Consider the following 20,600-nt stretch of genomic DNA (forward strand, 5'->3'; position numbering starts at 1 on the left):
TTTTTTTTTTTTTTTTTTTTTTAACCAAGTGCTGTTTTCAAGGAAGGTTCATGGGTGTTTTAATCCCAGAATTCTTCCCTGTTTGAGAATGTCTGCCCATTTCCTTCATCCTTGAAGGGTATTTCGCTTGAGTGTCAAATTCTAAGGTCATGTTTTCTCTCCCTCAGAAGCTTTGTGTGCGTTGCTCCATTGTTCTTCCACACTGATGATCCCGGCAGGGAAGCCTGAGGCCAGCCTGATATTTTTTCTCCTTGGAAGCAATTTGTTTCTTCTGCTCAGACGCCTGGACAGACGTTCTCCTTGATAAGAAGTCAGCATCTTAACAAGGACATGCCTTGGGGTTGAGAGTCTATATCAAAACTTCCTGGAATACACTGTGCTCTTTCCATCCACAGATGACATTTCTACTGTATTTCAGGAAACTCTCTTTCATGATATGGAATTCATCTTCTATTCGCTTTGTTGAGTTTTGCCATCTGGCGAACACTTGTTCTCTCATCCTGGAGCATCTTTATCCTCCATCATGTACTAGCTTTTCTCAAATTGCTTTTATTTGCATCCACTGGCACTGTCTCTTCTATGACAATCCTTCTATTTAGCAGCATCTATTCTTTCTGTTCCTCACTATTCCTAATTTATTCACGAGCTCTGATGTTGTTTTGCTTCTCAATTTGTTTATTTAGGCCTGGGTTCTCTCTTCGTCTTATTCTGTCAGCGTTTACCATTTCATCTTTGAATCTTGTCTTAATACGTGCATGTTCTTCTTATGTAATTCCATAACTTGAGGCCAAAGACGGATTTCCTTCTGCTTCTTGAGTTATGTTTTCTTCTAGGTTGGGTTCCCTACATCAACATACATGGACGGAAGAGACAAAGGGAAGATTGGGCAGAGGCAGAAGGAGAGCTGCAGGGCAGTCACAACAATGCCTCAACCAACCCTATAGGGAGCTCTGGAACCAGGACCACCCTTGGGAGTTGTCCCATGATGGGGCCAAGGGACGGAGCCTTCATACCCTATGTTGATCAGTCTGGGAAGGGAGCATGATCTTGAATGAGGGCTCCCTTAGCTGAGGTAGTCTCCAACAGGGGCTGACAGTGGGTAGCTGGGAATATAAATCCATTGCTGATGGGAGGACTTGGCAGTTCATGACCATGTCCACCACTGGACTCTTGGGCTCTTTCTCTAGTTCAGGCTACTTATTCATTCGTTTCTGAAGTGGGTCTGGATAGTTTCTGTATCACTTCTTTTTATCTGACTCCTGCTTAGTCCGTTTTAGATAGACTTTCTGTTTATTCTGATATGGTGGCGTGGAGGTTTCATTTATTCCTTGGCTCTCTTCCTGCAAATATAAGCTTAGTCCCCTCCCACCCGAATTTAGAGTAAGGTCTGGGTTTTTTGTGTTCCATCCACTTTTCTGAAGTCCAGAGTTGGTTGGAATACACTCGCTTTGCATTCTCTTTGGAAGGACTGATAAATATCCTATGGGGATTCATTCCACCTAGTTGGGGCTGGCAGCAAGGTACGTCTGCCTCCAGTGACACCCCCTGGAGCATAAGACTGTGTAGCCCCAGAACCTTCACTTAGAAAGAGTCAGGCTGTAGTCTCTTTTCCTCTTTTTTTCCCCAGAAGTCATTTTCACTACTCCTCTATCAGAAGAGGAAAAAGATAGGGTTGCCAACAATTTTCTTCTCTCAGGACTTGGGAGTATTAGGGAGAGTTATCAGAAATTTGATGACTTGCCAGGACTGGGAGTTGGAGGGCAGGTCAGGAGCTGAACCTTGCTGACCTTCCTGTTCAGCTCCAGATGATTGGATCGAGAGCTTTACTTTTTCCTTTAAACTGTGCCCCTTTCCTCATTTCAGTGGCGTTGATCAATACTTGGGGGCTGGGATTTCTGAATTCATTTTTTGCTGATGGCTCGGTATTGGAGAGGGTCATTTTGAGGGAAATTTCAATCTGCCACCTTAATCCAGATCTCAGCTGAATCTGTGCTTCTCCATCCATATCAAGAATGAAACAATAGGGCTTTCCCGGTGGTGCAGTGGTTGAGAGTCCGCCTGCCGATGCAGGGGACGCGGGTTCGCGCCCCGGTCCGGGAAGATCCCACATGCCGCGGAGCGGCTGGGCCCGTGAGCCATGGCCGCTGAGCCTGCGCATCCGGAGCCTGTGCTCCGCAACGGGAGAGGCCACAACAGTGAGAGAGGCCCGCGTACCGCAAAAAAAAAAAAAAAAAAAAAAAAAAAAGAAAGAATGAAACAATAACTGATGACTTCCCTTGCAAAAGAGAGAAAGGCAGCTTACTTTTTATTTCTTCCTTCCAGGCTTCCCACATCCTCATTTTTGTGGATATGATCTGAGATTGGTGTTTATATTTTCCACCTTTTGTTTGGAGAATTACTTTTAACATTTACATTAAGCTGAATACCATTTTAACAACAATTTAACCTCAGCTCTCTATTTTACTGGCTTTCTAGTTTACCATCATTTCTTTTCTACCACATCGTGCATTTTCTTGTATTTAAGTTCCCTTCTCAAGTGGTGGGAATATTTCTGTAAGTAATTTTTTTCTGGAAAGGTACATGGTGGAAAACTACAGGATCTTTGCATGTCTGAGAATAGCTTTCTGTGTTTATATCACATGATCAACAGCCTGGTTGAGTGGAGAATGCCTGGGTTACAACCTTTACCCTCTTACAACCTTTAGATATTGCTCTGCCGCTTCTGTCATTAAATGCTCTCGTTTACTCTGAGGGCCACTGCTAGGCTCTTTATCCTTTGTCTCTAGGAAATGTCGAGATAGGACTCTTCATTAATTTTCTCTCTTTCCCATCAGTACTTAGAACATTTCTCTGTATATAACAGGTGTTCAGATAAACTTTATGGATTGATTGAAACAGTAATTTCAGTGGATAAGTTTAGTAAAACCAGATCAAAATAATTATGTTGTTTGAAGTAGGTATATACTTTCACTTGGAAAACTTTTCTTCTATTATTTCTATATTGTTTGCCTCTCCTTCTAGAATTCCTATTCTGTGAGTTTATTTCTCATGATCTTTAAACTGCAGTTTATTATCCCTACTGTGTGGTTAAATTCAACAAAATCCTTTTCACCTCCAGTAACTTTCTACTTCTCCCATATTATTCATCTGCATAACTGTGGGCTCCTGTTAACGTTGATGCAATGCCATCTCGAATTTCATTGATGGTTGAAGTTTTCTTCTGTTTCTTACCTACACCCTGTGTTTAGTGGAGATATTTCTCCAGCTCAGTGTGATTCTTCTGAGCAGTTGCATTATTGAATTCGTTCCATGATTTTTCTCTTTTCCTTCATCCTCACCAAGGAAGACCTATGTGCAACCAGCTTGAGATGGGTTCTGGTAGACAGTGGGAGTCCCTATCACAGCTTCAGTTGCACCTTAAAAGGAGAAGGGAAAAGTTGAAGGTTACTACAGTTTTACCTTTTCAGATTCCAGGTCTCACCTGTGGGCAGGAAGACTGCCTGATGGCCGGCAGTGTCCCTGCTCATCCTTCTGTAATTGTCCCGGGACTGTGCCTCAGTGGACTCTACTCCCAGAGACCCTTTTGACAGCTTTGGCAGCCTGCCCTGCTCTGCAGTCCCCACCCTCACCCCCATATCTAGGAGTATTAGGGTCAATCTCGGGCTCCCTTCTTACTCTCCACATGACTTTTCCGCTGTAAGCAGTTAACGATGGTCTGGTCAGCCCTTCCTGCAAGTCACTCCCACTCCCACTCCCTTGTGTAGAAATGCCTTTTAGTTTCTAGTATGGGAATGCTGCTCTTCCCTGGTTCCCAACTCTGGGTTAGGTTTCTTTTCCATTATTGTATTCCTCTGGGCATTTCGGCTGGAAGCTGGATATGTAGGTATTGTTCTGATTTGTCATTTCAGACCAGAAATCTATCTTGTGATGTCTATTCTGGAATTCAGGTTGAAGCTTTTGGGAAAACAGGCCATTAACCAATCTAGTAGTGTTTCTGTCTACACCCTGATCCCCAAAGCAAATGGTTCGTTTATATATTCCAGGGGTATAGGGGAGCAGCAGTGGCTAGGTCCCTGCAACTTCTCCTCTTTCTTCCCCCAGAGAGCCCGGCGGGCTGTTCTGCCCCAGGAAGAGGAAGGATCAGGAGCTGGACAACTAGTAACTGATTTCGGCAAGAAAGAAGGTAATGATCACCCCCTTTTTTTAATCCCCTTCTGCCACACTCCAGAGAGGAAGCGTCCACAGTTGGCTCACCCCAGCTGCCCTCATCACCGTGAAGTCTTTCTTATTTTTTCTGCTAGAATCAAGGACTGAGCCTAGAAAGGGCAAATCCAGTACTCTGCCCCGTGCCAGCGGTTATGGGGGGAGAGAGAGGAGTGTAAGGCATGGTCCCTGAGCTTAGCAAGTCTCAGCTCCACGATGAGAAGCGAGTTCTTGGCTTGTCTGTATCACTATGTGGCCTCCTAGCCGTGGCTTTCTCATCTGTACAATGGGATAACAGCCTGCTGAGCTGACCTTAAGGGCTCCTGTGGGAGCACATGGGCAAGAACGTGAGAATGCTTTTTGTGATTGATAAAATGATCACTCTCCAAATCTTTCAGCAAACACTGAACCCTGACTCTGCTCCACCCCAGACTGTGCTGGGCATTGGGGTCATGGAGACAAACCACCCACATCTTTTTGGACCATCTGGTCTAGTAGAGGAGGCAGTCAAGGAAGAAAGTGAGGGACCCAAAAGGGAGGGTCAGCTAAAAGGCTGGGGGAGCTCAGAAAATGGAGGACGAGGTGATCAAGGAGGACTTCCTGGATGAAGGGGAATTCATGCTGTGTCCAGATATGGTTTTAGGAAGGAAGGCATTCTAGCATTCCAGGGGCAGGAATGACGAGAGCAAAGGCACGGGGGTGGGACATAAGGCAGAGGTCAGGCTGGCTGGCATGGGTGCTGGTGAATGTATCATCAACTACTATCCTTACCGAGTCTTTGGGCAGACAAGACCAGCACAGGGGATGTTGGGTCTCTGGGTCGTTGGTAACTCCCCATGTTATGGAATGGAATGAGCATGGGTTTTTGGAATCCAGCAAATATGGCTTTGAATTTCAGCTCTATGTAACTCTGGGCAAGTCACTTTACCTCTCAGGGAGTCAGTTTCCTTACCTTTAAAATGAATTGAGAATCGTTCCTCTTAATGCAGAGATGAAAACTAAATGAGATGATACCTGTTAAAGTATCCAGCCCGGTGACAGGCACACAGTCAGCATTCAGTGAGCACTGCTGTTCTGCCCCTCCCCAGATTCCTGCCAGCTGGGCTACTCACAAGGTCCTTGCCTGGGGATGATTCAGAGGTATTTCTATAATGGCTCATCCATGGCCTGCGAGACCTTCCACTATGGTGGCTGCATGGGGAACGGCAACAACTTTGTCTCGGAGAAGGAGTGTCTGCAGACCTGCCGGACCGTGGGTGAGTGTGGCCCCACCTTTCCACCTCCCCCTGCACCCCCCACCCCTGTCCTCCAGACAGACCACCGGCCCATTGAACAGGTAGCTAAGAGAGGATGCTCCAGTGGTGGAATTCCAGGGCAAGTTTCCTGAAGTCATAGGAATTGCACACTTGGGTATGGGTGACCCTCGGCACGTATGTCTTCTTGTGGCCCCATTTCTCAATCCATAAAAAGGGGTCTAGGTGTTGTGGATGAGCAGGGTCGCTGGCTCAGGCCCTTTGATGGGTGTCTCAGGTCAGCGATCCTAAGGACTTCCAATGCTCTGCACCTCCCTCCCACTCCACAGAGGCCTGCAATCTCCCCATAGTCCCTGGCCCCTGCCGAGGCTCCACCCAGCTCTGGGCATTTGATGCTGTCAAGGGGAAGTGCGTCCTCTTCATCTACGGGGGCTGCAAGGGCAACAGCAACCAGTTCTACTCAGAGAAGGAGTGCAAGGAGTACTGTGGCATCCCTGGTGAAGGTAGGAGGCCCGACAATGCCAGGCTGGGCCTGGGTGATATCGGGGTCCAGGTGGGGGAGCCCTGGTAGGAGGTGAGGGTCTGGAAAGCTGAGTTCTGTACTTTGTACCAGGTGACCAGCCCATCCACTCTCTGGGCCTCAGTTTCCCACCTGTAAAATGGGGCCAAGCCTGAGGCCTTACCCCAGCTGGGATGGGGCACCTGGGCCCAGGCAGAGGGAAGGCAGGACAGGCTGAGTGGAGCAGAACTGGGCTCCAATCCCGGCATTGCCACATTTGGGCTGGCCACACTGAATGTCAATTTGAGCCTCGGTTTTCTCTTTTGTAAAATGGGACCAAGTACCTACTTCACAGAGCCTCGCACGGTCCATATCCATCTAGCGGCAGCCGTTACTAATAATGGTGGTGATGCTATAATGATAACAGGAATAGCATTCCAGGGAACAGCAGCCATTAAAGATTTCTGTGCCTTATCTCCCCACTGGGAAAATGGTACCTAAGGTAAATCAGGAGGCAAAAAATCAGATCATTCCGTGGAACGCACTCTGGAGATAATCGAGTCACTCCGCAAGCAGAAGTTTCTGGCCTCAGGCTCAGGCTTAAGCTCAGCCCAAGCTGCCGTCCCTCCTCTATGAGGCATCCCCATCCCCTGACCGTCCCCACCCGCAGACCCCTGGACGACCCCACACCTACACCCCGAGCCTCTCTGTGTCCACAGGGGAGGAGGAGTTGCTGCGCTTCTCCAGCTGAGCGGCCCACAGGCCAGAGGTCCACAGGCCACAGGGAGCGCGAGGGCCAGTGTCTGCCCCAGGGTCCCGCGGCAGGTTCCAATAAAAAGCAAATTGTAAACTCCTGAAATTCCATGTCCTGACGATTCATCACGAAGTATAATGAGATGGGGGGAGGGGAGGGGGAGACAAGCTGGGGAGCGGGCATGAGTAACCCCAGCTTTCCCCACATGTGAAAAATGTATGTGTTGGAAGTGTAATAGAGCCATCTTCAGGACATGAAATTGGCTATGCAAATTATGAAACATAAATCACAGTTCTGTATAAAATGGGATTGTTTTGTCTTAATAAAGCTGGAAGAGAAAAGAGGGGAAAACTCTGGGTACTTGTTTCTGGGAGAGGTTTGACAGGGCTCATCAGAGACCCAGGGTCAGAAGAAGTCACCGTGCCCTAGTGTGTGCCCAGCTGGGTCTGGGTAAATGCCCCACAAGCGCCTGAAAAAATTCCCCTGTCCTTGGCTGCACAGAACCCCATGCCAGCGTTTACTTTGCTCACAGCTGCATCCCCAGCAGTAGCTGCCAGGGGTTGGAAGGCCTCGGGCTGTTTCTCCACAAGGGTCCTGGAGATCCCATCTCCTGGGATCCTTGCTCTGGCCCTTTGCCCCGGAAGGAGAATGGTCACCGCCCTTTGCGCTGTGCCCAGAACAACCAGCTGGCCCTGGACCGGAGCTGGAAGCCCTGGGTCTGGCCCGGCTTCTGCTCCCTGGAGGAAGAGAGCAGGTAGGCTGTCCAGGGTGGCTCAGGCACCAACTTGGCCCAAGCGCACAACTCCAGGAGCCTCCAGCTCACGCACACCGGATTTACAAACATCGGACTTACAAACACCTCTTTCGGGCTCCATCCACCCAGAGTCCTGACAGCTGCCGCTGCAAGAGTCCAAACCCCAGCTTCCTGGGTTCTGAGGTGGAATGCTGTGTTGAGGGGACGAACCCAGAGGCAAGGATTTGGTGGAGAGAGCTTTGCAGCCCCCTTGGTCAGACCACAGAGAGACTCCCTGCCTTATGCACCCCGGAAGTCCCAACCTTGGGGCTTCCAGGTTTCAATAGAGAGGACAGTCCTGAGGGACAGCGTTTGTGGGCCTGGTTGGGAGTCACGAACGTCATCACGTCCTGTGTCCATACCTTGCCCCCTCCATGCATGATTCACACACTGGGGCTGCCACCTATGGCAGTTGGAAGGTGCCACTCTGAAGAAAGTGACCTGAAGGACAAATGCCTAAACTGGACAGTGCAAGCCACAGGTGGGCTGGCCAGCCTCAGCTCAGCTAGTGGATGGGAGTTTGGCTCCTAAGGTATTTTACAGTTCTGAGTTCACCATTAAAAAATGCACCTCCCGGATTTCCCTGGTGGTGCAGTGGTTGAGAATCCGCCTGCCAATGCAGGGGACGCGGGTTCGATCCCCGGAAGATCCCACATGCCGCGGAGCAACTAAGCCCGTGCGCCACAACTACTAAAGCCCGCGCGCCCTAGGGCCCGCGCGCCGCAACTACTGAAGCCCGGGCGCCTACAGCCTGTGCTCTGCAACAAGAGAAGCCACCGCAATGAGAAGCCTGCGCACCACAACAAAGAGTAGCCTCTGCTCGCCGCAACTAGAGAAAGCCCGGGCACAGCAACAAAGACCCAAGGCAGCCAAAAAAAAAAAAAAAGGACCTCCCATATAAAACTCTAGGTTTCTCAATTCTCTTGAAAAATAAGTTCTGGCAGCCTTGGGCCTGCATCCTGCACCTGAGACACCCCTCTAGATGGGGCCTCCCCTGTGGGTCACCAGCCCTGCCTGCCACCCTCCCTGGTCCTGAAGGCTTTTATCTCCATGACAGTTACTAAAACTTTCACTGCAAAAAATTCCCTTGGATCCTGTCTTACCCCTCAGGGGTGGGATGGGGTTGAAGCACATCTGTGACCTCCAGTCAGGAGTCCACTCATCCCAGAAGGGACCAGAATCATTCTCAGCCAAGCGGCTACCCTGATGTCTCATCTGATTCTTAAACAGTCTCACCTCAGATTCTCTCTTAAAGATACTGGTCATGCTCATCTCTGTCACAAAATACATGTGGCTGCTTAATAAAGAAACACGCATTAAAAAGAATTTTTATTTTAAAATCCAGAGGCTGGCCCTTCAGTCGTATGGAGGCTCTGGCCATGCCCTGATCTCACTGGATCCCGACGTTCCCAGCTAGCGGGGGAGTCTTCCCGCTCCAGCAGGACTCTAGACATTTGTTTTAGAGCCAACAGAAACTCCTTGATTAAACTTCAGCCGCTGGCTCAGGAATGTCCACACGGTACACTGAACAGCAGGAAACTCCCGCTGAAGGGGGGTTCTGAGGGCAGGGCTGATGCCCCGGGGAGGCTGGCCCAGACTCAGCCAATTCGTGCTGTCATCCTTGCGACTTGATGGAATTTGTATGGCTGATCAAGCAGCACATCCTCTTTGAGGAGAGCACCCGTTTCTGGTTGAGGACAGGGATAAAGCCGGACGTGGTTTTACCTTTGAACGGCTGTTCTGGCAGCAGCAGTCCTGCTTTAGGAGAAGCTGTCACCCTCCCTGCCCACTCTGGCCACAGCTGTCTTCTGGTGGCGTCTTCTCTCCACGACTTGCCTTCAGTTCGACTCTCCAAGCCAAGCGTTGATGTGCGTGTCTGGAGTGTGAGACTCGGGTCGAGGCCAGCAGAGGGGCAAGTCCACCCGGCTGGGCCCCCACAGCCCACCGTGGAGGGCACTGGCTAGAGTCACGGATGCCACTGGCAAAGCCACAGACGCTCTCCCCCAGGCAGACAATACACAACACTTCAAACTTCACGCACACAGCCACTGGGCGAGACGAACTTGGACGTGTGCTTTACTTAGGAGACGGGTGTGCTGACTCCAGGCAGGTGGGGGAGGAAGGCCACACCGTCTTGAAGGGAGTGGGAGAGCTGTCTGGGGTGCTGGCTCGGAGGATGGCAGCAGTTCGGCGGCCAGCAAATGGGGAGGGAGCATCAGCGAAGGGGACACTGTGGGAAAGCCATGCAGAGCTTCAGGACAGAGGAAGAGGGCACCCGAGCTACCTGGTCTGGCTGCCCGGCGGGCCCACCAGTCGCTTGGTCCACACCCACTGCGGGCATCTGAGCTTTGCCTGAACCTCTCCTGGGATGGAGAGAGCATTTCCTCCCAAGGCAGGCTTTCCACTCCGACCTGTGTTGGGGACAGTGTGTCCAGACACTGGGCTGAAATGTGTCTCCACAGCTCGCACTAATTCTTAACTTTCTGAGCCACAGATGCCGTCAGGAATTTGGCACAATCTACGGGCACTCCTCCCCAGAAAACGGATGGTGTACACAACACACATCACATAAATGATGGTGGCCAAGGCGAACTTGGATGTGTCCCTTGGGCACTGGGCCTGTAGGACTTGGACCAAATCCATCCTTCCTCCGCTGGGACAGTGTTTCACAACAAGGCCCGCGGAGACCATGTCTTCTTGTGGCCGTGTCCCTCCCTTATTTATCAGACACCACCAACCTGGGTCTGGTGCCTGAGGTCAGCAGGGAGCCCCAACCTCACGTAGTATCCCCTCGAGATGGACTCCAGCTCTGTCACCCCCAGGTGACATCTCTGCCTCTGTCCATCTCTACTCACCAGTGCCCTGCTCCTACCTGGATGACATGGCCCAGTGCCAACCCAAGAAATAACACCACGCACTGCCATCTTCCTAAAGGTTGTTTTATTGTAAAACCATAAATACAACACTGACATGAAATCATTTAAGCAACTGATCCTCTCTAACCATTAAAAGGATGTCTTTTTACCTTGGCATCAACCAACCAGGAAATAATGTTGCGGGAATTCGGGGTGTAGGGGGGCGCTGATTTCTGGGCGGGGGCTTTTGGCGTAAGGAACCAAGTGGAACCTTCCTCATCTCTCTGGGAATGTCCCACTTTTGGACAAGAACAGACAGGTAAAAACAGCAACGTTTAAACAGCTCAGTTTTAAATTTTATTACTTTGTAAAAATCTTTTTTTTTTTTTTTTCCTGTTCCTTTCCTCCATTTGACATCAGTAAAAGTTTTAAACACCAGAAAACTGATTTGGCCGTAAATGGAGAAACGGTACCGAAACGAAATGAAACCAAAAATCCAAAGGACAAACAGAAAAGCCTAAATAAACCCTCAAGGTTGGTCTCGGGGGTTTACGTATCACAAGAACTGTCAACTCAACCCCCATGCAATGTGACTCCTTGGAGAACTGTTGGGTCCACACCAACGACACAGGAGACCGCAAACAACGTCTTTTGTTAATTAACACAGCAAGGGTGACACTAGGTAACTTTTTTTTTTAAATACAGTACATGGTACACAGGGTCCCAAGATAACCCTGCATAAACCCCTTGTGGAGACTTGAGCCAAAGCACTGGCTGTTTATAAAAATATTGTGTTGCTACAAAAGTATAAATTAATGCTACCGGTATTAAGAAATATTAAACACATAAAACTTATAAGGATTAAGAAAAATATTCATTAATACCTGTAGAAAACTCTGGCCTAAAAAAGATATTTTTTTTGTGTTTGTTTTTTTGTAAATTTTTTTTTTTTTGTATTTTTTTAAGATGACTTGAGTTTCTTGCACTCGAAGAGAGAGACACAGTCAGCTGTGCCTATGGTATTGCCTAGAACGTCTTAACTACTGAGAAAGGATGAGGGTGCACACGCATGGGTACTGAGTGGGGCCTGGGAGGGAGGGGCACCAAGGCTTTCTCAAGATTTACCTGATGTGAAAGACTCACCGACACAAAGTTACGGGGAAAAGAAAAAGGAAGGATCATCAGAAAACAACGGAAAATAATTTATGCTTTTTAAAAAATATCTCTGCTTCAGGTGGTTGTACAAAATGATTTCCTGATGCTCGGCATCTGAATGGCCCTGGACGCGCTGCCCGGTGGGTCTGGGAGCCTCCAGCCCCGCAGGTCCCTCTGTCTCCAGCCCCGTGCCAGTCCACGAGCTCGCTCACCGCTTTGGAACCCGGCCACCCTGGCTGGGTGGGAGGGAAGGGTCCCAGGCAGGGACCGGATGGCACCTGGGTTGTGGGAGGAGCCCCCCTTTCCGGCTGGCCTCAGACCCCACGGTCTCTTGCCAAGCTGGACTTCAGGAAGCGCCACAGGGATCCCAGGCCCCTGAGGTTGCGGACCAGGCTGGGCTGTGTGCCCCTTTAAAAGGAACTTTGGTTCGAAGAGTCAAGGTGCCCAGTGGGACGCACGGGTGGGGAGGGCCCCTATGGGTCCTGATGCTGACACCCAGCTACAAACTTAGCAAATCCTTCTCTGTACAGCAGTTGAACCTTTAAAGCAACGCCCGTGCTGGTGGAGGGGCATGAGTATAACAAACAGCAACCCAATGCCCTTCACCCTCATCAAAGCAGGAGCAGGTGCCTCTCTGCACAGAAACTACAGGGCCCCTCCAGGGAACGGCGGGGCTCCACTGACCACGATCCTTAAACGCAAAGGACAGAGGAAGAAAAACAACAACAACAGAATCCTCCAGAAAACCCTGAAAAGGGGAAACCCGGTGGGAAACAGAAAAGGGAAAACACTGTATCATTGGTTCACCATAACTGGCCTAGCAAACATTAGCCACAGTGAAGAGGGGGCAGGCCCCTTCCCAGTTCTCCCACTGGCCCGGCTGGATACAGGGGGGCCGAGACAGGAGCCCTCCACCCACTGTCTCCAGGGGACAGCCTGAGCCTTACTTAGCCTCTGGGTTTCATCTAAGCCAGCAGCCTTTCTAGAAGCCCTCCCTCAGGTTACGTCCCAGGGACAGAGGCGCTTTGGGACAGAGGCCGTGCTTTGGGTGCCTCCTCTTCCCATCTCTGCAAGCACATCCATCGTTATGGCAACATCCAGGTACTGTCCCCTTCTGGGCCATGACTCACAAGACCTCCCTTCTCCATCCGCATCCCAGGTTCATTCCAAACCTTTCTCGTGAACCTGTGGCCCCCAAGAACGCATGCTGCATCCCTGACAGCTTCACAGTGGAAAACACGCCTTGCACAGTTTTTCTCTGGTGTTTCTCCAAAGTGCAGGAGAGAAAAGGAGCAGACTGAAGGAGACGCTTGCCAGCCTACAGAGCTGGCGTCGAAAAAGTCCTTCCCAGAAATCTGGAGACGCAGAACTTCTCAACCGTGTCATCGGACTGTCCTCTCCTCACCAGGAAACCTCAGCGCCCTTTTCCCAGCCAAGAGCCAAACCCCGAACGCCAAGCATGAGGCTGTCAGGCAGGTTGGTGGCAAAGCGTCCTCGCCCGTGGACACAGCAGGTGGCTTTCTATGCCGTGAAGCCTGAGATGAAGTGTGGCCAGAAAGGCGCTTTGCCCAGTGGCCCCTCTGTTTCGTTTCCTGGTTTCTAACTACCATCTGGAGGGAGGCCTGGCTGGTGGACCTGGGCACAGGGAAAAAGAACCATGTCGGCACAAGGGCATCCACTCACAGCCACTGGGATGGCACCGCTGCTCTTGGTGGAGCCGAGACCCCCCCAGTTACTTCAAATCTGAGGGACCACCCACGAGGCTATGGTCCTTGGCTTGGGCTTTGGTGGTGAAGCCAGCTGAGCTCAGATGAGGGGGGAAAACCCTGCAGAGCGGAGGTGTGTTTTCTCCACCTCCCCTCTGGGGTCCGTGTATGTCAATGCAAGGGCCATTTTTATCCCGGGAATCACATGGTTCAGGCAAGTTGTGTCCAAGTCAGCAGGCAACCGCCTTGAGCTGTAAAGTCCTATAGTGGTCACAGAACTGGGAGGCAGAAGACAAAAACTTTCCGAAGGTCAATGCCAGGCTAGGGGCCGGGAGATGAACTGGAAGGGCCGACCTCAATCCTTTGGCTGAGCTAGAATTTGGATAGAGGGTGGATATTGCTGGATATGAGGGGCCAGTGGCTGGGCCTGTGAGATCTTTGGGTTTTATTAAGCTGTTCACTGCAACGGGCTCTGCACTATGGGAGCTGTCTGCATGAGAAAGCAGATGGAGGGGGCACCTTGGTACAGCGTTTCCTGTTGGCAACGAGTTTCTGAAGAACCAGAGGCTGCAAGAGAGAAATGACTACCTGCCACCTTGTTCCCGTATCTGGATGAGGCAGCCCCAGGAGACAGCTTTCCGAGACCTAGTGGCACTCACATCACATCTGCAGAGCACGCCAAGCCCTGAGGACTGAACTGAGGTGGAAAGGGGGAACAGGACAGGAGGTGACACATATGACTAGATAACTGGAATTTAGTCAAGACTTAAATTTTTCTGAAGAGAAGAACGCTGATACCAGGGCTTGGTCCTGATGACTTTGCAAGAAAAGTGAAATGCCTATTTGCTAACTGAGTGGCCCCATAACGAGGCAACACCAGCACAGCTCCGCTCTAAGAAGAGGAAGGATGGGCTCCAAGGCTTGGCTCCCACTGACCACACAGAACGGGTAGCTCCCATCCTCCGCATGTGGTTCAGAGCGCCAGGTCATGGACCCTTCCCCAGCAGCAAAGCAAAGCTTGGAGGCCTTTTGCTGTAGGCATCTGTCACCCATCAGCAACCCTGCAGCCACCTTCTGGAGTGCCCCCAAAAGTCTCATTGAAAAGTCTGCCGATGCTCCCATACACTCTAGGAAGCGACATGAGGTGACTGTCCAGTGCAGATGGAGGCTCTTCTGACGGTGTGACCCCAGTTGGAAGTGCCGTGGAGTTAATACCCAGAACTTCTCCGGGAGAGGAAATGGCGTGGTGGTTCCTGAGACCATGGCTTGCTGGAGTGAATGGGGAAACGGCCCACTTTGATGCCTTTCAGTGTGTCCAAGCCTCGGGAGGGTTAGTTCTCACGAGGCAAAGTGAGCAGGCTTGACACGTGGGACAGTGTTCTGGTCCGTGATCCTAAGCCTTCCCCAACTTTACTGCCACGGACCGGGGGGAGAGGGCCGTCGTACAGTGCTTTTTGTAGTCGAGGTATCTCACAGTTGAACAATGTTTTGTTACTAGGAAGGGATGGAGTGGACTTGGTCAACCCCCAAGATGGTAGAATGTGCCTTTGCAAGTGGGCCCCCACGATGGTGGGCATCCTCAGCCTTGGTGTAACTATCTCTATCCCACAGCTGTGGGCACTGGGGGGATACGGGACCACCAGCACTTCATTCACTGAGAGGTGGGGTGGGAGGCTGAGCACTGATCCTGACGGAACCACCTCTTCAGAGGGGAAAGGGTCACCCTGTTGGCATTTAGGCCGTGTGTGGAACCTAAACTGCTCACAGAGAAACAAAGCCTAAAAACACCATTCACAGCATCAAGTTGAATGTGGCCTCATGCCATTTCACCCTCAAAACATCCATCATTTGGCCCACAAGGCACCGTGCTCAACTACTGTCCTAGAAGGAGGGCTGAGGCTCGCGTGGGGACCCCCCAGGGCTGTGGGCAGCGGACCCGCCGGAATCCCCGGGGTCCTGGGGAGAGGAGGCCGTGGGTCTGAGGTGTGATGGACGTGAACATGGATCAACTCAGGAGTCCCTGCTGAGCTGGAAGGGTCAGTGACGTGGCGAGTAGTGTAATGCACTCTGGGTATAGAAATCAGATATTCGCAGTACCAGACACAGCGAGCCAGGAGGGCGGTCTTCTGCTTACATTCAGGAGAACTCCTAAGCCACATGCTTCCCTATGGCTTCCACCGAACCCCACGTCTGTGAAACCTGTGACTCCAACCTCACTCCTGGTCTCCAAACAGCACAGCCAAGTTCATGGTCTTGGCTGTTCGAATACAGGAAAACTGGACTGTACAGGGAAGCCTAATAAAAACCTTAGGATATTGAATATACCACTGAGATGAGCTAGTTTACAGTGTGACTTGAGGAACAAAAAGGGCAATCAAAAAACAAACCAAAAAAACCCCTCCAAAATATAAGTTACAGACATTCAGTGCCTCCTAGCAGAGCCTAAATCAAATTTGAAAAAAAAAAGTAAAAACTGCTAAAATGTTAGGAAAAAAATTATTAAGGAGTGGAGACAGTATCTATACTTCTTTGAAAAATGTCTTTTTTTTCTATCTTATATTAAAAAGCAAAAGGTCAGCTTTATATTCTTAAAGTCTCCTTTCCTGATTTGGGGAGATAGATAGGTGTGTTTCTAAGGCGGCTGCCCCATGACACCCAAGGGTATCACAAAGGCAGCAGCTCAGTGCCCTGAAGGTGAACAAGAACAAAGTCCAGTGCAGAAGCTGTCCATCTGATGCAGTTTGGAGAATCCATGGCAGGGCAGCCGGGGAGGGGTGGGGTGCAATAGGGTCAGGAAGGCTTGGGGAGGGGGACGGAGGGCAAGGGGGACCACAGAGTGAAGGACAGAGAGCGTCAAGTCACTTCAGATCTCAGCTGCCTGAACATTTTACATCAGTTTCCTACCAATCTGCGCACCTGAAAATGGAGTCTTTTAAAGCCCCCTTACTGAGAAAAGGAGGTGAAACATCTTCCCTCTTTCCCAAACACTCAGCTTTCCTGACATGCCCAGCTTAATGCACACACGCCCACGAGCAGGCGTGCATACATGCACCAGGGGAGTATGTGTGTGCATGCGTGTGCGACACTTCTGCGGCCACGCAGGTGAGCACAGAGCCGCCCACGCCCAAAGTGCGCACGCGTGATTGTGTACACACATGCACACACACACTGAAAAAAGCACTTAAGTTTCCAGGGGGCATTTATAATGAGGTCCACAGTGTTTAGAACTTAAATTCCTTTTTCTTTGTTTGCGACAGTGTTGTGTGTGTGTTTTTTTTTTTTTTTTCCTAACGTTCTCTTCTTTTTTCTTTGTTCTTTCTTTTCATCCGGAAGTCTTAAAGCATGTTGGATTTCAGAAACATGAGTTTGTTCATATCTTCTGGACTGAGCAGTCGCCTCCTTTTGATGAGAAGTGCTTGTTCACACATATTTACACACCCGCTCCTGGCCCCCACGGCCGGCACCGCGAGGAGCCAGAAGGCGAGCTTGGCGAGTTTTGTGTGCTTTTGGGTCACGCACGACCAGTACTGGAAGAGATCCGGGGTGGCCTGGAAGAGGGGTTCCTGCAGGTAATCGTACACTTCCTTCTTCCCGAGCCGGTCGTCCTCCTGGGCGGCGGGGTTCTCGCCGGGGGCGGAGCGGGGCTTCTTGGCGGCGGGCTCAAAGTCGGCCTCCTCGGTCCAGGACTCCTTGACCTCGTTGATGAGCTCGCACACCTTGCCGATGATCTCCTCGTGCTGGTAGGGCGGGACGGGCCGCAGCTTCTGCTGTGGGTCCAGGATCATGGCCACCTTGTGTGCCGGGTGCACCTTGAAGTTCTCCTTGAGCGCCTCCAGGAATAGGTGGCAGAGCTTGCTGACGGTGCCCGCGTCGTTGGCCTTGGCCGTGAACAGCTTCTCCAGCCTGACGTAGGTGGGCAGCACCAGCTGCAGGGTGGGCTGGCTCTCGTTGCTCAGCTCGATGACCGCCTGCTTCACCGGCGTCAGGATGGCGGCCAGGTTGCTGAGCAGGTGCTTGTTGAGGCTCTGGATGAGGTTCATCTTCTTGGCCCGGCTGTAGAACTCGCAGATCTGCTCGTAGCGCTCGTGTACCAGCAGCAGCGAGTCCGTGACCGAGTTCCAGCAGGGCGGCGGCGAGGTCTCCTCCAGCGAGCCGAAGGTCTCCTTGGCGAGGCCGGTAGAGCCCGCCAGGTCCTCGCACACGTTGAGCAGCTCGATGACCTCGTGCATGCTGCGGGCCTGCAGCGTCCGCTTGCTCAGCACGCTCTGCACCACTGAGTTCAAGGCACAGGCTGAGCAGCGAAGGCACATGCCGGCCTTGGAGAAGGCGGATGCGCTCACCCGGCAGTCTGTCACGTACACTGTCCTGATCTCCGACATCACGAACTCCGACAGCACATTCTGCACCCAGTGGTGCACCAGGTCGCCGCTGTCGCGAATGTCCGCGCCCTTCACGCCCAGCACATAGCTCTTGATGTGGTTGCCCTCTGCCTGGTAGGCCGTGAGGATGTAGCAGGAGTCGGGGCCGACGCTCTGCGAGTGGCAGGTGACGCCGATGCCCAGGCAGGCGTTGCTGCCCAAGGCGCACGTCACCTTCACCTTCACCTGGTTGTACATGCGCGGCAGGTGCTTCAGCGCCAGCGTGTTGAAGTTGCCCAGGATCTCGGTGACTGAGAAGGCCCCGTAGCGGGCGCCGCTGTCCACCAGCGTCTGGGCCAGCTTCAGGAACTCCTTCCCGCTCACCACGCTCAGCGCGCCCAAGTCGGCACACATGACCCGCAGCAGCCGCTCTGCGATGTTCTGCCGCTCCTTCTCGGGGATCATGCTGTTAGGTGTCAAACCACTGGTCGTGGCTGGCAGGGGACACAAAGAGAGGTGTGATTAACCCTGCCAGTCAAGGCTCCTTGGTCTGGCAGTGGCCTAATACTCAAGCATCTAGTATTAGGAATTATGAACAGATTTCATCTTCCACACAAACTGATGGTCTTGGCAGTCTTTAACATGTGACAGTCTCACAGGAATAAAGTTCTGTGATTGATTAGTAATGCCTGCCATTAGCATGGGAATCGACTGTAGTGATATGTGTGCAAATACTTGTTGCATGTCATTCACCTTGACCTCTGAAGCCAACCAGTCTAACCTCTTCCTCAATATAGAAATGGCCTCTAACACAGGAGTCGCTAGTGAATAAGGTACATGAGGCCACAGTGTCAGGAAAAAGCAGACAAGAGAAATCGTGGAGAGTGGATTTGGATTCTAATTCTGATTCTGTCACTAATTTGTGTTCTCTGACCACAAACAGATCACCTCTCCCCAGGCCGCCTCTGTCCATCCCACGAGGTCAGAATTCCCACCAATGAGGTCTCAGGCGTGAAAGTGCTTTGGAAACCATGATGCGTGGTCTTGCACCACCATGGGAGACACACAGGGGTGGGGATGTGGGAGCAGAGGGGAACAAGCTGGGGTTGTGGGGGGAGGCCTCTGGAGGTGGGTGTAGTAGACTTCCACCAGCCCCCGGGTCCGCCCAGGAAAGACCTACTGTTGTTGGCACTGTTCCTCTGGGCCTGGGGCTTCCACTTCTCCTCCATGACAGCAGGGGGCGATCGGGACTGGTTGGAGGCCATGTTGTTCTCGTTGTCCGCTGCGGGCACAAAGGGGACAGTGTGTTTCCCTGAAGTGCAAGAGGCCTGCCGGCTCACCAGGCGAGGAGAACTAGAGCATGCGGGTGGAGGCAAGACTAGCCTCTGGGACTCAGGCCTGGGTTCAAATCCGGGTTCCTAAGACAACTATCTGAGGCTTTCGCTCGGAAGAATGAAGATAATCACACAACTGCTAGAAGGACTAACAAGAGATAATACAGGAAAAGAGCTGGGTACAGTGCTCAGCATGGAGTAAGCACTCAGGGAATGGGAACCGCTGTGTCCCGAGTCTGGCTGGGAGGCCCCCCCAACACCCCCGAGCACAAAGTTCTAGCTCTGAGACCTGGAACGGGGTGACCATTACACTCCAAGAGGCCCAAAGCATCTCACACTCTTGCTTCTTTAAAGTGTGCCTTTTCGTATTTTTAGTATATTTTAAACTTAAATGAACACAACAAAACCAAAGCCCTATATGACATAAAGTATACAATTCTCAACCCCCTCATTACATGTAGGAAGTGAAAACCAAAGTCTAGATACAGGAAAGCATTTGCCCAGGAAAACACAGAAAACCAGCAGCAGAGCTGGGACGGACATCCCAGGTCCCCCGGTTCCTAGTTGCCTCCTCCCTGCATTTCCCTAATTTTTGTTAACGTGTGCATATGCAGCCGTATTCAGTTTTACGTAATGGGCAGGTGCCATACTCTATGCACGGTTACTCCTTGACATTTCTGTAAGATCATATCTGAGTGGGAAATGGTCTGAGTTACATGCTTGTCATCACAAATGGCCACACAATCTTTTATCACACAATATTCCACAAATTGCTTGACTACACTCCAAGCCCTAAGTTTCTGGGCTGTGCCGTTTACAATATTACTATTCTGCTACGAACCTACTTGCCTAATATTCTAATATTGTTTCTCTGTGCTCTTTGGCTGTTGTTGTGGGTGTATTTCCTTGAGACATCATCTTACAGGTAGAATTCACAGCCTGAGGATATGAATGGGTCAGTGGCCTCTGTTCAGGGTTGCCAGACACCTTTCTTCCATTCTTCTCAGTTAAAGGCATCAGGCCTTAGAGGTCAAGGCCACACTATTCATACCTAGAGAAGGGGCTTCCCCGACTTCTACCTATTCAGCCAGCCCTGCAATACTAGTCAAGAGACTCTGGGATGTGCACTCAAGCAATATTTTACAGCCACTAGAAAGGTGGTCATGTAGACTGGAGCAACATGGGAAAATGCATAAGATAATGAAAAGCAAGCTCTAATCGTAATGCCATATGTATTTTTTATAGATACGTATTTTAGACTCACAAGTCAAATAACGAACAAATCTATGCATCAAAAACAGATGGGGAGGGGACTTTCACTTCTGCCCTCCAGATGCAAACAACTGCTAATCATGATGATATGACTGCTTTCATACAGGCAACCCAGGGTGTGATCCCAGAAAAAGAAACAAATGCGGTGAGCTCTCTGACTGTGCAACTTACTGCCTGGAAGCAGTTTCCAAGCTGCTGCGTAGGACGAGGGAACTGAACAGAGCCCAGCGGTCCCCTTGAAGAGACAGAGATTAAAGTTCAGGCAGGCCCAAGACAGCTAGAATTTACAGGGAAAAGTACCAAAGAGGAGGGAGTTACAAAAAGAGAGAGCTCTGGAGATTTCAATGGGGTTCCCTGGAGCCTTTGCTGTAGCTAATCTGCCTATGCATAGGGTCAAATTCCACAGGACTAGGGAAAG

The 20,600-nt window shown here is 50.9% G+C and overlaps 2 protein-coding genes across 3 annotated transcripts in view; one reads left to right on the forward strand and one right to left on the reverse strand.

Moving 5' to 3' along the window:
* AMBP (alpha-1-microglobulin/bikunin precursor) overlaps positions 1-7,013 on the forward strand; it is a 14,372-nt gene extending 7,359 nt beyond the window's left edge. Inside the window, exons 7-10 of the mRNA XM_007449736.1 lie at positions 4,102-4,183; positions 5,292-5,459; positions 5,786-5,959; positions 6,675-7,013. Of these exons, the coding sequence (XP_007449798.1) occupies positions 4,102-4,183; positions 5,292-5,459; positions 5,786-5,959; positions 6,675-6,706 (456 nt within the window). The 3' untranslated portion in view covers positions 6,707-7,013. The remainder of the gene's footprint in view (positions 1-4,101; positions 4,184-5,291; positions 5,460-5,785; positions 5,960-6,674) is intronic.
* A 9,492-nt stretch (positions 7,014-16,505) lies between these two features.
* Positions 16,506-20,600, reverse strand: part of ZNF618 (zinc finger protein 618) — a 187,392-nt gene continuing 183,297 nt past the window's right edge. For both annotated transcript variants that reach the window (XM_007449737.1, XM_007449738.1), the window contains 2 exons: positions 18,757-18,858; positions 16,506-18,070 (listed from right to left, as the gene is read on the reverse strand). In XM_007449737.1, the coding sequence (XP_007449799.1) occupies positions 16,554-18,070; positions 18,757-18,858 (1,619 nt within the window). In that variant the 3' untranslated portion in view covers positions 16,506-16,553. The remainder of the gene's footprint in view (positions 18,071-18,756; positions 18,859-20,600) is intronic.

The sequence above is a fragment of the Lipotes vexillifer genome, unplaced genomic scaffold, assembly GCF_000442215.2.
Source record: "Lipotes vexillifer unplaced genomic scaffold, Lipotes_vexillifer_v1.1 scaffold230, whole genome shotgun sequence".
Classification (NCBI taxonomy): domain Eukaryota; kingdom Metazoa; phylum Chordata; class Mammalia; order Artiodactyla; family Lipotidae; genus Lipotes; species Lipotes vexillifer.